This window comes from Mandrillus leucophaeus, unplaced genomic scaffold (assembly GCF_000951045.1).
Source record: "Mandrillus leucophaeus isolate KB7577 unplaced genomic scaffold, Mleu.le_1.0 Scaffold335, whole genome shotgun sequence".
Lineage (NCBI taxonomy): Eukaryota > Metazoa > Chordata > Mammalia > Primates > Cercopithecidae > Mandrillus > Mandrillus leucophaeus.
The window spans coordinates 633306-647811 of NW_012103532.1; the positions used below are offsets into that span (position 1 = coordinate 633306).

At 52.0% G+C, this 14506-nt stretch overlaps 1 protein-coding gene across 1 annotated transcript in view; it reads left to right on the top strand.

Annotated features, from left to right (window-relative positions):
* Positions 1-14435, top strand: part of OLFML2A (olfactomedin-like 2A) — a 26234-nt gene extending 11799 nt beyond the window's left edge. The window contains exons 3-7 of the mRNA XM_011988676.1: positions 802-1008; positions 2914-3163; positions 5628-5864; positions 9287-9472; positions 11352-14435. Coding sequence (XP_011844066.1) covers positions 802-1008; positions 2914-3163; positions 5628-5864; positions 9287-9472; positions 11352-11956 — 1485 coding nt within the window. The 3' untranslated portion in view covers positions 11957-14435. The remainder of the gene's footprint in view (positions 1-801; positions 1009-2913; positions 3164-5627; positions 5865-9286; positions 9473-11351) is intronic.
* Positions 14436-14506: the final 71 nt, after the last annotated feature.

Below are 14506 nucleotides of genomic sequence, written 5' to 3' on the forward strand. Positions count from 1 at the left end.
CCATCAATAAGGGACTGGGTGGCCAGGTGCAGTGGCTCACACCTGTAATCCCAGCACTTTAGGAGGCCAAGGCAGGCAGATCACTTCAGGCCAGGAGTTCAAGACCAGCCTGGCCAACATGATGAAACCTTGTCTCTATTAAAAATAAAAAAAAATAGCTGGGCATGTGGTGGGTGCCTGTAGTCCCAGCTACAAAAAGAAAGGAAGGAAGGAAGGAAGGAAGGAAGGAAGGAAGGAAGGAAGGAAGGAAGGAGAAGAAAAGAGAAGAAAAGAAAAGAAAAAGAAAAAATAAGGTACTGGGTAAATAAATTGTGGCCTCTCAAGCAATGGCATACTGTGTGGCCATGAGAAGGAACAGAGCACAATATATGCAGATATGCATCAGTTCCCAAAATAGGCTGTTCAGTAAAAAAGCAAAGTGGTAAAAATATGTGTGTATGTATACATGTGTTCCTCTGAATACACAGACTCTCTTTAGAAGGATACACAAGGAACCTATAATAACTGTCGGCACTGAGAAATAAAGGTGGGAGGGTGACATTTTTATAGCCATTTATATCTTGTAAATTTAGTACCATGCACACGTATTTTTTTATTCCTTCACTTTTTTAAATTCAAAAAGTTCATAAATATAGGGTCTCTTGGCGCCTATTTTTCCTGCTCATGCTTGCTGGGTCCGCCCTCAGCCCATTCAGGGGACTGGACAGCAAAGCCTAATGACCGAAGCTGGGGTGTCCCTCCAGGCTGGGGGTTCAGAGGAAGCTGGCCCAGGAAAGACCTCCAATCCTGCCCCCTCCACAGAGCATCAAGGCCAACCTGAGCCGGGAGAACGAGGTGGTGAAGGAGAGCATGCGCCACCTCAGCGAGCAGTTGAGGCACTATGAGAATCACTCCGCCATCATGCTGAGCATCAAGAAGGAGCTGTCCCGCCTGGGCCTCCAGCTGCTGCAGAAGGATGCCGCCGCTGCCCCCGCCACCCCTGCCACGGGCACTGGTAGCAAGGCCCAGGTGAGGCCCCAGCTCTGATCACAGGGCGGGAGCTGGCTGAGCTTGGGAGCTCAGTGTGCCGGGACGTTGGCCCTGAGGGCCAGCTCGGTGGGGGTTTGGGGTTGTAAGATGGGGTTGAGGGCTGGCACAGCTAGAGAGTCCCTGGCAGGGTGAGGTGCAGGGGGTCCCTGCTGTACAGCAAACACAGTCAGCACAGGGAATGGGGATAGGCCTGGGGATCCTGCCAAGGGGGCTGGTCCCTAAGCCAGGTGTTTGGCAACCTTCTCATTCCCAAGTTTGAAACTAGTGGGGACAAGCTTGTGGAGGCGGTGCCCCCTGCCTAGCCCTCAGAGACCAGGTTGGCTGCAGCAAAACCGCTTCTAGCCTCCCCTGCTGTGGCTGGGCCCTTGGCTGGGTTGAGCCTGCTCAGAGGGAGATGGGCAATGCCTCAGGGACCCCTGCAGACTGATACCCATTCATCTAACCCACCCTGGGGTAGAGAACTCCAGTGCACCCAGGTACTCCACCTCCAAGCTCAGAGCACACAGTGAGCAGAGGCACTGGTTCTGTCACTAGGCAGAGTCACCCGTGACAGATAACCTGCGTGCAAATGTGATAAACATCCTCTCTGTAGGCAGATGAACTGCAAAGCTGGTTCTCCCTCTGAGCAGATCGATTAGAAAGAACAACTACTTTTGGGTGAGCCAGTTGCACAGAGGCTCCAGTCTTTGCTGGGTATGTGGCTTGGCGAATGGAGCGCAGACTGGATTCAACCCCTTTCGGGCTTCTCTGGCCAGTCACTCTTGGGCAAGACACAAGCCAAACCATTATTCACACTGGCCTTGTGTTTCGGTGAGTGACTGAAGAAGAGAGCTGACATTTGTGAAATTCCTACTTTAAAACTTGACTTTCTCACAGACATTGTCAGTGAATCCCATCGTCACCTGGGAGGGGGGGTGACACTGCCCATTTGGCAGATGAGGCACGGAGAGAGGTCACATGGAGAGGCGGTGGCGGAGCTGGGACTGGCAGCTAGGTCTGCGTGACTGCCAAGCCCACCCTCTTCCTCTCTTCCTCTCCACATCTCGGTCTCCTTTGCTGACACTGTGATAATGGGGCCATTTGTGTCTGCAACTGGGACCGCCTAGATGCCGATAAAGCGGCTAGGAAGCCTGTGCCTTGGCCCCCAGCTGGCTTCCTGCTCATTCCCGTGCCAATTCCACAGGCGAGAATGAAGCGTGTTTTGGCAATGGTGCAGAAGGGACCCGGCTACTGTACTTGCCGTATCTGCTGGAGTTTCTGCCTAACAATGAGTGATGTCACAGGCCCTGTGTTCTTGTGCCAAGCCAGCATCAGAGGCATTTAAATAGGAAGTGAAAATAACAAAGCACAAAACGTTAGAAATGGCATATCCTAGAGGTTGGGTGACCAACCCTGTCCCAGTTTGCCTGGGACTGAGGGTTTTTCCAGGATGCAGCACTTTTAGTGCTAAAACTAGGAATGAGTTGGTCACCTTGCCTAGGTGCCTAAGAACCTCTCCCCTGCCCACGTACTAAGACCACTGAGGAAGAGAGACAAGACTTGGAAGGTGAGCAGGTAGAGGAGGCTGCCTTCCGGGGAGCTGGTCCTTCTGGCCTGCCCCCCAGGGGGAGTGGACAGGAGTTGGAAGTGGGACAGGAATCTAACCTATCAGGTTGGACTTCAAGCCTGCAAGGGAACTAAAGAGCCAGGTGAGGAAACTGAGGCAAACCAGTCATGGATGTAGCCACCATGGTGGGGTAAAGGAAAGCTGTGACTTCATGAGCGCTTGGGACATAGGGCCTGGGGCAACACGGCCACCTGCAGCCCCCACGTTCTGAGCCCCCAGGACTCCCCATAACATTTCTTCTACTATCCTTCAAGTCTGAGACTTCTCTTCCCTTCCAGGACACAGCTGGAGGAAAAGGCAAGGACATCAGCAAGTATGGCAGTGTGCAGAAGAGCTTTGCAGACAGAGGCCTCCCAAAACCTCCCAAGGAGAAGCTGCTGCAGGTGGAGAAGCTGAGGAAGGAGAGCAGCAAGGGCAGGTTCCTCCAGCCCACAGCCAAGCCCCGTGCCCTGGCCCAGCAGCAGGCTGTGATCCGGGGCTTCACCTACTACAAGGCGGGCAAGCAGGAGGTGACCGAGGCGGTGGCAGGTGAGTAGGAGGGGAATGGGGACCCTGGGGAGTCGGGGATGGATGCCTCCTAGGAATCCCCTCATCTTCTCTGCAGTCGGACCACCCCAGATTCAGTTACACCCATTGATTACCTGTTGAGTGCCCTCTGCTCATCCACGTATGGGGATAGCACCCCACTCAGGGGGTCACTGGGATGAAATAGCAAAACCAACCTGCAGGGCCACTCGGTGGCTTTCCAGTATTTACAGCTGTCTTCACCTTTGCTGGACTTTTCTTTGTGCATTTGAAGATGTGCTGAAGGTCCACTCTGACCAGGTGACAGGGAATGGTAGAGACACAGTCTCTGTCCCCACAGATATCATAGTCTAGTGAGAAAAAAATACCTATGACCAGGCAGCTGCCACAGTGGGGGGCAGGAGAATACCGGGCTCCTGAGAAGTGACAAGGGCTTTGGGGGCATCTCTCATTTCCTGTCCAGCTCCTCCCTCTTCTTATATCCCCAAGGAAGAGCCCGCAGACTCTTGTATTTTTCCTGCAGCTCTCTGCTGGATCACAGAGAAAGGTGACAAAGTAATTGGCAAACAAGAGACACAAGTTTCAAGATACCCCAAATTTCTGATCCATCTCTACCGGTTGTGGTTCCTGATTCCCCCACTAAGACCCTCCCCAGATGGCTGCTCTCTTCTGATGTCCCAGAGGGGTGTCCCAAACCTGCTCCTCCCCTTCCTGGGTCCTGCTGACCACCTCCTCCTCCTGCAAAGCCCTCCTTCCAGCCCATGTGCAAGGGGCGCACGGAGGTGAAACAGTCAGGGACCAGGCTCCTTTGAGAGCCTTCTTGTTTCCTGGCCTCTCAGGACTCAGGGGCCTCTTCCCCCTGGTCCCAGCTGCTGGCCCAAGCCCTGCCAGCTTGGTCTGGACATGGCACAGAGCCTCTGACCCCTGGCTGGGACACTGCCTAAGAACAGCTGCAGGCATCTGACTCTGCCAGCAAGGCCTGTGGGAACAGGCGCCCTGTCCTGGCAGGCTGCTGAGGCCAGGCCTCCCTGTGGTCCTCCTCAACCAGGGGGATGACCCCCATCCCCACCAGGGCCCAGGCTGCCCACAGCAGAGCCTGTGCAAAGAGGAAGCCCAAAATGTAGAAAAAAAGAAGTCAGGTTATTGCCCTCAAGTCAAGGGGTCTCTGAGCCCCTCCCGAAGCTGACTAGGCGGTCCCCTGGGCACCAGACCATCATAGTAGTAACAGCAGCATTCCTTTGTCTCCCTGGTGTCACAATTTTTTTTTTTTTTTTGAGATGGAATTTCACTCTTGTCACCTAGACTGGAGTGCAATGGTGCAATCTCAGCTCACTGAACCCTCCGCCTCCCAGATTTAAGCAATTATCTTGCCTCAGCCTCCCAAGTAGCTGGGATTACAGGCACGTGCCACCATGCCCGACTAATTTTTGTATTTTTAGTAGAGACTGGGTTTCGTCATGTTGGCGAAGCTGGTCTCGAACTCCTGGTCTAAGGTGATCTGCCCACCTCGGCCTCCCACAGTGCTGGGATTACAGGAGTGAGCCAGCCGTACCCAGCTGGTGTCACAAAAGCATTTCCCTAAACCCTTCCTTCCCTTCCTTCCTTCCTTTCTCCCTTCCTTCCTTTCTTCCTTCCTTCCTTCCTTCCTTTTTTCTTTTGAGACAGGGTCTCACTCTGTCACCCAGGTTGGAGTGTAGTGGCACGATCATGACTCACTAAAGCCTTGACCTCCTAGGCTCAAGTGATCTTCCCTTCTCAACCTCCCTAATAACTGGGACTACAGGCGCCCATCACCACACCTGGCTAATTTTTTCTATTTTTTAGTAGAGACAGGGTTTTGCCATGTTGGCCAGGCTGGTCTTGAACTCCTGGGCTCAAGCGATCTGCCTGCCTCAGCCTCCCAAAGTGCTGGGATTACAGGCACCAGCCACTGGATCCAACCCTCTAAGCACTTTCGTTCATGCCGTCACATTTGATTCTGGCAGCAGCTGCATTTTCCATAGCAGAGTAAAAGGAGAAGGCCTGTAAAATGGGAACAAGAGCTTCTCTCTAGAATTGAATCTAGCAAATGACAGAACTGGTACAAAGTGCTTGATGCATAGGAAGGAAAGAGATCTCCTTTTTGGTACCTCATATTTGCTGGAATCTGTGCAAATGTTTCTGTACATTTTTCTGTAGTCACCACCACAGTCCAGCATGGTGGGCTCATGACTCTCAGTTCACAGAGGTGGCCCAGGAAGGCAGGGGGACTTGGCTGAGGCCACCTGGCTGGGTTTAGAGCCGTGACTGTGAAGTCCTCCCTGCCTCCCACTTTGAGACCTTTCGACCACTTGAGGTGTAGGGAGGCCCTGAGGAGGCCCCCCCTCCACTCCCTGGGGCCCCTGAGATGGGGGACCAGCAGACCTGAGGGAGACCCACATGGCAGCAGGTGGTGCTGGGATGTGAGCATGGGGTCTTCTCTCTGCAGACAACGCCCTCCAGGGCACTTCCTGGCTGGAGCAACTGCCGCCCAAGGTAGAGGGCAGGTCCAACTCCGCAGAGCAGGATGAGGCTGAGCCCAGGTCTTCAGAGGGAGTGGACCTGGCTCCTGGCACCCCCACCTCAGTCCCTGCCACCACCACCACCACCACTACGACCACCCCATCCCCCACCACCAGTCTCCTGCCCACCGAGCCACCTTCAGGTCCAGAAGTCTCCAGCCAAGGTGAGTGAGCCTCACAGGGGTCAGCACATTGTATGTAGCCTGTGCCCAAATCCAGCCCACAGCCTGTTTCTGTGAAGCCCTCAAGGTAAGAAATGCTTTTTACAGCTGGGCACGGTGGCTCACTCCTCTAATACCAGCACTTTGGGAGGCCAAGGCGGACGAATCACCTGAGGTCAGGAGTTCAAGACCAGCCTGGCCAACATGGAAAAAAACCCTTCTCTACTAAAAATTAAAAAATTAGCCAGGTGTAGTGGCGGGTGCCTGTAATCCCAGCTACTTGGGAGGCTGAGGCAGGAGACTCGCTTGAACCCAGGAGGCAGAGGTTGCAGTGAGCTGAGATTGTGTCACTGCACTCCAGCCCGGGAGGCAGAGCTTTTTTTTTTTCTTTTTGAGACAGATTCTCACTCTGTCACCCAGGCTGCAGTGCAATGGTGAGATCTTGGCTCATTGCAACCTCCATCCCCCGGGTTCAAACAATTCTCCTGCCTCAGCCTCCCGAGTAGCTGGGATTACAGATGCCTGCCACCACACCTGGCTAATTTTTGTATTTTCAGCAGAGACAGGGTTTCACTATGTTGACCAGGCTGGCCTCTAACTCCTGACATCAGGTGATCCTCCCATCTCAGCCTCCCAAAGTGCTGGAATTACAGGTATGAGCCACCACACCCAGCCCAGGTAGTATTTTCAACAAATTATTCTTAAAATGTCACCTAGAATGCCATCATTAAATCCAGCAACTATTTTTATTTCTTTATTTCCTGTGTCCAATCGTTGGCCCTGTTTTGATGTCAGCATGTGTAGTTTTGCTTTGTGTCTCATGGTGGAAATCTTCCTCGTTAAGTCATTGATCCCATCCTTCCGAAGGGATCTTGGCTCTCTGTGGTGACAGTCCTTCAAACCCTGTCCTGCTTTGGTCCAAGGTCATTCCACTTCTAGGAATTTTTCCTGAAGGATCCACCAGCAGTGAGAACAACAGCTGCAGCTTAAGTAGTTGCATCATGGCATCATTTCTAATGTCAGAAAACTGGAAATAACCCGAATGGCTGACATGGGGAGGACTGGTCAGATAAATTCAGGGCACAGCTGTCCACCGGCCTGGCAGACCTTGAAATCACATCATTAAAAGGCTATTTAATGATGAGAGAAATTGCTTAACGGAGGCTAAAAACAGGATACATAAAACTGTATACTCAGTTTTTTAAAGTATGTCTGCATGACTGTACATGCAAAGAAAAAAGAAAAGGAAGGAAATGCCACATGCTTAAATTTTGCTTTGCATGGGAGAAGGGTGGGAGGGGGTAAGGGATAAAAGACTACATACTGGCTACAGTGTATATACTGCTCAGGTGACGGATACATTAAAATCTCAGAGATCACCATTAAGGAACTCACCCATGTAACCAAAAACCACCTGTTCCCCAAAAACTATTGAAATAAAATATTATTATTATTGTTGTTGTTTTGTTTTTTGGGGGGTTTTTTTGAGACAGAGTCTGACTCTGTCGTCCAGGCTGGAGTGCAGTAGCGTGATCTCTGCTCACTGCAACCTCTGCCTCCTGAGTTCAAGAGATTTTCCTGCCTTAGCCTCCCGAGCAGATGGGACTTCAGGCACACACCACCATGCCTGGCTAATTTTTCTATTTTTAGTAGAGACAGTGTTTCGCCATATTGACCAGGCTGGTCCTGAACTCCTGACCTCAAGTGATCTGTGAAATAAAATTTTTAAAAAGAGAATAAAAGAACAGAAAAAAAATTTTCTTTGGATAATGGCAGTTTTTAGTTTTATTTTATTTTATTTTATAAGAGTGTAAATTTTATTTTTAAAAAAGTAAAATAAAAAAGAAAAACCAAAAAAGAAAAAAAGTTATTTTTTTATTGACAAAAATTGTATGTATTCATTTGTTTGGCATACTGCAGAAAGAACAATTTTTTTAATGTATGTATTTATAATGTACAACATAATGCTTTGATATGTGTACACACTGTGAAATGGCTAAATCAAGCTAATTAGCATATATATTACTTCACATTACTTATCTTTTTTTTGTGGCAAGAACACTTAAAATCTGCTCTCTTAGCAATATTCAAGTATACAATATGTTGAACTTATTCCTGTTGTCTAAATGAAACTTTGAATGCTTTAAGCAACATCTCCTCAATCCCGCCATCCATTAGTAACCACTATTCTACTCTCTGCTTTTATGAGTTTGACTTTTTATTTTTTTTAATTTTTAATGTTTATTTTTATTTATTTATTTATTTTTGAGATGGAATCTCACTCTGTTGCCCAGGCTGGAGTGCAATCCCGTGATCTTGGCTCACTGCAACCTCCACCTCTCAGGTTCAAGTGATACTCCTGCCTCAGCCTCCCGAGTAGCTGGGATTACAGGTGCCCACCACCACACCCAGCTAATTTTTTCATTTTTAGTAGAGAGGGGGTTTCACCATATTGGCCAGGTTTGTCTCAAACTCCTGACCTTGTGATCCACACACCTCAGCCTCCCAAAGTGCTGGAATTACAGGCGTGAGCCACTGTGCCTGGCCAATTTTAATTTTTTTTTTTTTTTTTTTTGAGGCAGTGTCTTGCTCTGTTGCCTAGGCTGGAGTGCAGTGGTGTGATCACAGCTCACTGCAGCCTCAACATCCCAGGCTCAAGCAATCCTCCCACCTCAGCCTCCCCAGTAGCTGGGACTACAGGTACACACCACCATGCTCACCTAATTTAAAAAAAAAATTTTTTTTTGTAGAGAAAAGGTCTTGCTATGTTGCCCAGGCTGGTCTTCAAGTCTTGAGCTCAAGTGATGCTCCCACCTCAGCCTCCAAATTGCTGAGATTACAGGTGTGAGTCACTGTGCCTGGCCGAGTTTGACTATTTTAGGTTCCACATATGATGAATAATATAACTTTGAAGATTTTTACTTTCTCCATTCTCTTTTTTTTTTTGAGACAGAGTTTCACTCTTGTCACCCAGGCCGGAGTGCAGTGGCGTGATCTCCACTCACTGCAATCTCCGCCTCCTGGGTTCAATGGATTCTCCTGTCTCAGCCTCCTGAGTAGCTGGGATTACAGGTGCCGCCTACCACACCCAGCTAATTTTTGTATTTTTAGTAGAGATGGGTTTCACCATGTTGCCCAGGCTGGTCTTGAACTCCTGACCTCAGGTGATCCACCTGCCTTGGCCTCCCGAAGTGCTAGGATTACAGGCATGAGCGACTGCACCTGGCCTCCATTCTCCTTTTCTGAATGTTGTATGTTTTTGGTAATGATCAGGCATTGCTTTGATGATGAGGAAAGGGGAAAGAAGGCCATAAACAAAATATCAGGAGAGATTTAAGTTAGACCCAGATAACATTGCCAGCCTGTGGCTCTGGCTGGGGGCTTTGGGAATCTGTGTACCAATGCTGCCTGCCCTCCTCCCACAGGCAGAGAGGCGAGCTGTGAGGGCACCCTCCGGGCTGTGGACCCCCCCGTGAGGCACCACAGCTATGGGCGCCATGAGGGAGCCTGGATGAAAGACCCTGCGGCCCGAGACGACAGGATCTATGTCACCAACTACTACTATGGAAACAGCCTGGTGGAGTTCCGCAACCTGGAAAACTTCAAGCAAGGTCAGGGACCCCGGAGGTGGAGAGGGGGCCGGGTATGGACCGCCTGGGGAGGGGTCCTCATGGAGACTTGGCTTTCCTTGCCTTGTGGGTTTCTATGGTATAGCCTGGTTGAGCTCCAGATTGTTAGCCACCCCAAGGAGGGGGATCTGGGCTGAGGGCACTGGGCTGGAGGCCCAGACAGACCCCATGGCACCCCTGTGCGCTAGCACCCTGCCAGGAACCAGAATGCAGCAGCAAACAAGAGGGACACGGTCCTGCTTTTGCAAGCGTGACTTACCGTCAAGGGGCCAATACTGAGTTTCCATTTGTTGAGTGCTTGCCCTGTGCTGATCTCGCCCCACCCCGTGTATCAGCTCATGGTTGCTACATACCTCCAGGAGGCGGGGTTATCACCTGTTTTATAGGTGAGCAGGGCCTCTGGCCTTAGAGGAGCTGCAGGTCTGGGCAGGGGTCAGGACGGAGCTGACAGCACAGGGAAGGGCAGAATTCTGGTTATCAGATCTGGGGCATGATGCGGGAAAGGGGTCATTTAGATCTAGCCTGCCCTTCAGAAATGCACACTCTGGTGGGGGAGGCAAAGGCTTAAAGAGACAATTTCAGTACAGCATTAGAGGGAGCGCCGAAGGGGCTATGGGAACCCAGCCTAAAGATCAGGGAAGACTTCCCCGTGAAGGTGATGCTGAGCTGGGCCCTGGAAGAAGAGTAGGAGTAAGCAATGCGGAAGGAAGAGGGAAGGGTGTTCCAGGCAGAAGGCTCAGCACATGCAGAGGCCTGGCAATGACAGGAAACGTGATGGCCTGGGGTGGGGAGGGATGGTGACTGAGTAAGCTGGGGCAGGCCTGGTGAGCCAGATGAAGGAGTTTGGACTTAACCCCGAGAGCTATGCAGTCACAACTAAAGGCCGGGCACAGTAGCTCACACCCATGATCCTAGCACTTTGGGAGCCCGAGGCAGGTGGATCACTTGAGGTCAGGAGTTCAAAACCAGCCTGGCCAACATGGTGAAACCCCGTCTCTACTACAACATTAAAAAAAAAAAAAAAAAATTAGCTGGGTGTGGTGGCAGGTGCCTGTAATCCCAGCTACTTGGGAGGCTAAGGCAGGAGAATCGTTGGAACCTAGGAGGCAGAGGTTGCAGTGAGCCGAGATCGCACCACTGCACTCCAGCCTGGGTGACAGAGAGAGACTCTCTCAAAAAAAAAAAAAAAAAAGAAAAAAGAAAAATAAAGGCCTGGAACAACTAAAAAATGAAAAATAAAGGCCTAGAACAACTAAAATCCTTCCTCTGCTAGCTCAAAATTGGCTGGCTTTCTGCTCAAGCAGCTCACAGGCTGGTGGAAGAAGCCAGTGATAAGAATCAAGATGAAGGCTTATGTCTGGCTGCTACAGATGTGTCCTGGGGGGAAAAAAGACAAGGGGTTATGGGAGGCTGGAGGAGAGGCCCCTCACTCAGGGTAGGGAGGTCAGTGAAGGCTTCCTGGAGGAGGTGACATTGGCCTGGGGCTCTGAACGATGGGCAGGCATTCCTCAAGCAGACAGCCTGGGGCACGGCAGTCCTAACAGAGGAACAGCAGGGACGAAGGCCTGGAGACAAAGAATGGGGCTAATGTCACCCTGTGTCTAAATCCTAGCTGTGTCATTCCAGAGCTGGGTGACCTTGATCCTCTGAGCCTGTTTCTTCTTAAGCAGATGGGATGACAATAGACCTCCTTCGGGAGACGCTCGTGCCATAGTAAGATGTCATCCCAGCTCCAGGCACATTGCATATGCTTGGCATCAGTTGCTTACTGGGCCACTGAGAGCCCTTAGTGTTCTCAGGGGATGTGGGCGGGCTGGGGTTGTTCGGGAGGTCTGGGGTGACCGTCGCCCTCCGCCTGCAGGCCGCTGGAGTAACATGTACAAGCTGCCCTACAACTGGATTGGCACAGGCCACGTGGTGTACCAGGGCGCCTTCTACTACAACCGCGCCTTCACCAAGAACATCATCAAGTATGACCTGCGTCAGCGCTTCGTGGCCTCCTGGGCGCTGCTGCCCGACGTGGTATACGAGGACACCACACCCTGGAAGTGGCGCGGCCACTCGGACATCGACTTTGCCGTGGATGAAAGTGGCCTGTGGGTCATCTACCCCGCCGTGGACGACCGCGATGAGGCCCAGCCCGAGGTGATCGTCCTGAGCCGCTTGGACCCTGGCGATCTCTCGGTGCACCGGGAGACCACGTGGAAGACACGGCTGCGGCGGAACTCCTATGGGAACTGCTTCCTGGTGTGTGGCATCCTGTATGCCGTGGACACATACAACCAGCAGGAAGGCCAGGTCGCCTATGCTTTCGACACGCACACGGGCACCGACGCACACCCCCAGCTGCCCTTCCTCAACGAGCACGCCTACACCACCCAGATCGACTACAACCCCAAGGAACGGGTGCTGTACGCCTGGGACAATGGCCACCAGCTCACCTACACCCTCCACTTTGTGGTCTGAGTGGAGACCTGTGCTCCCAGGAGAGGGGCAGCAGTGCGGGAGGGGCTCTCCACAGCAGCTCCTGCAACTGACCCAGTCTGCAAATATTTATTGGGGGCCAGCCCAGGGCTGGGACTGGGCATGAGGTGGTCACCAGGATTGAGCTTCCTCAGCACCCAGTGGGTAATACTTGCTTCCACTTGCAGAGCCCCGTGCCAAGCACTTCCCACACACTTACCCATCTGATTCTCCCAGCACCTCCCTTGGAGGTAGAGATCATGAACCCATTTAACAGATAAGGAGACAGAGGCTCAGAGAGGCACCGTCCCTTGCCTCATGCCTCAGTTGTGATCAGGCAGGCTGTGCTCTCACAACAGCCCCATTTTACAGATGAGGACACTTTACCACGCCCTCCCCTCCCTGCCCTCCCCCATCTCCCCTGGTCTCCCTTGTTCTCTCAACTCTCTCTCGCTTCCCAGGACCTCTCAACACCAGAGGCCTTTAGGGCCAGTGTGCTGGTGTTGGGTGGAGGCCCTGGCTCTGCCTGCCATCCCGGGGCTCTGTTCTGGCTGAGCTGTTGGTGGCCCTGGGCTTTGGGTCCCTTAGCCAATGTCCTTGCCTCTTGTCTTTGGCCAGCCCCCGAGCCCAGCCCACCCCACCCGCTGTCCGGCCACATTCCAAACCTCTACCGTCACCTAGCTGCTCAGCAGAAACCGCACCCCGAGAGAAAATCCCGTCCTTGTTCCAAGGCCCCTTTCTGCTCTGTGCTCATTTTTATTTTCTCTTATTCTTCATCAGTGCCGTCATTTGTTTCTGCAGCAGCAGCTGAGAAGGCAGCAGGCAGCTCTGCCAGGGTGGGGAGCTGAGCTGAGGCTCCCTCTCCACCCAGAAGCACTGGCGTTGCTCACATAGTCAGGCCTTGGGTCCCCTCCCTGGTTCATCCCAGAGCCTCTGGGCCTGGAGTCCGCCTTGTCCTTTTTCTCTAGGCTTTCAAACCCATAACCTTTGCACACTCAGGGATACCTCCGGGTCTGCCATGAATAAGACCCTAGGCCCAAGGCTGGTGTGGTGCCAGGATGACACAGTTTCCCTCTTCCTTGCCAGCCCTGACCTGGCCCAGCAGCCTGGGGGCTACAGAAGACACGGTGTGAGTAGTTGGTCCAGCGGAGGCCTCAGGCCTTCTTCTGTTTGCAGGAGAGAACCAGAGGGTGGGAACGGGGAGGGAAGAACTGAGGGTCTGCAGACTGGACTTTTCCTGGCTTCAGAGTCCAACCCCAGGACTTGGGTTGAGCATGCACGGGGGGGGGGACCACCTTGCCCAGGGCCACTGATGGCTCCCCAGAGCCTCACACCCACACAGCCCAAAGGACAAGGCCTTCAAGCCTGCCCCTCTTCTGCTTCGTTTAGACAGTATTTTCAGAGCTGGAGAGAAATTTTCTAGCCCAACTCCCTGTTTCATGAGAGAGAAAGAGGCTCAGAAAAGTTGAGCGAGCAGCTGAGTGTCACACTGGGAGCTGGGCACAGACCATCTTCCAGAAGGGTTCTGTCATGGAGGCTGCCCTCCCTGAAAAGGCACCCCAGCACCTGTGAAGGACATTACTACTCATCCCCACCCGCCCCCTAGTCCTTGCTGCCTTCATTCTGTCCCGATGCCAGCTCCCGGGATGTCTGTAAGTTTGAATACCAGTTGCCATGTTAGGAAAGTCAGCTGCACAGCCAAGAGTGTAAGAGTGTAAAGAAATGCTTTTTTTTTTTTTGAGATGGAGTTTTGCTCTTGTCACCCAGGCTGGAGTGCAGTGGCGCAATCTTGGCTCACTGCAACCCCCGCCTCCTGGGTTCAAGTGATTCTCCTGTCTCAGCCCCCGTAGTAGCTGGGACTACGGGCGCCCACCACCACGTCTAGCTAATTTTTGTATTTTTAGTAGAGATGGGGGTTTCACCATGTTAGCCAGGCTGGTCTCGAACTCCTGACCTTAGGTGATCCACCCGCCTTGGCCTCCCAAAATGCTGGGATTACAGGTGTGAGCCACTGCTCCTGGCCAGGAAATGCTTTTTGTGCAGAATACACTTCTTTCGGGCATTGTCAGGTGATGTTTTGTTTAAGCTCTAACTCACCCCTGGAATACAGGGGGATGATGACACCCAGCCCAGCCAGGCCTGACTCATCGTGGTCATATCCAGCCCCCACCCCCGGCCAACCAACCACTGCAGGCTCCTCTTACAGACTCACCAGGGGGCTGCGAGGCCCCGGCATCTCCCTTGGCCCTGGGTGTGGGTTTTACAAGACTGTGTCTTTCGTGACATCATAGCCCAACGATGTGAGAAGAAGGAGAAGGCCCCCCTTTCTTCATTAATCTGAAAAAAAGGAAAGTAAGAATAGGCTAATTTTTAAAAGTTAAAGGGCAAGCAGCATTGCATTCTGGGGGAATGCCGACCACAGCCTCCAAACATTCACTAGGCCTCTTCTGTTTTCAGACCCTTGTAAGTGGGTTATGTGGTGGGTATGGGCAGTTTTTTTTCTTTTCTTTTCTGTCTTTTTTCTCTTCTTTTCTTTTTTTTTTTTTTTTTTTT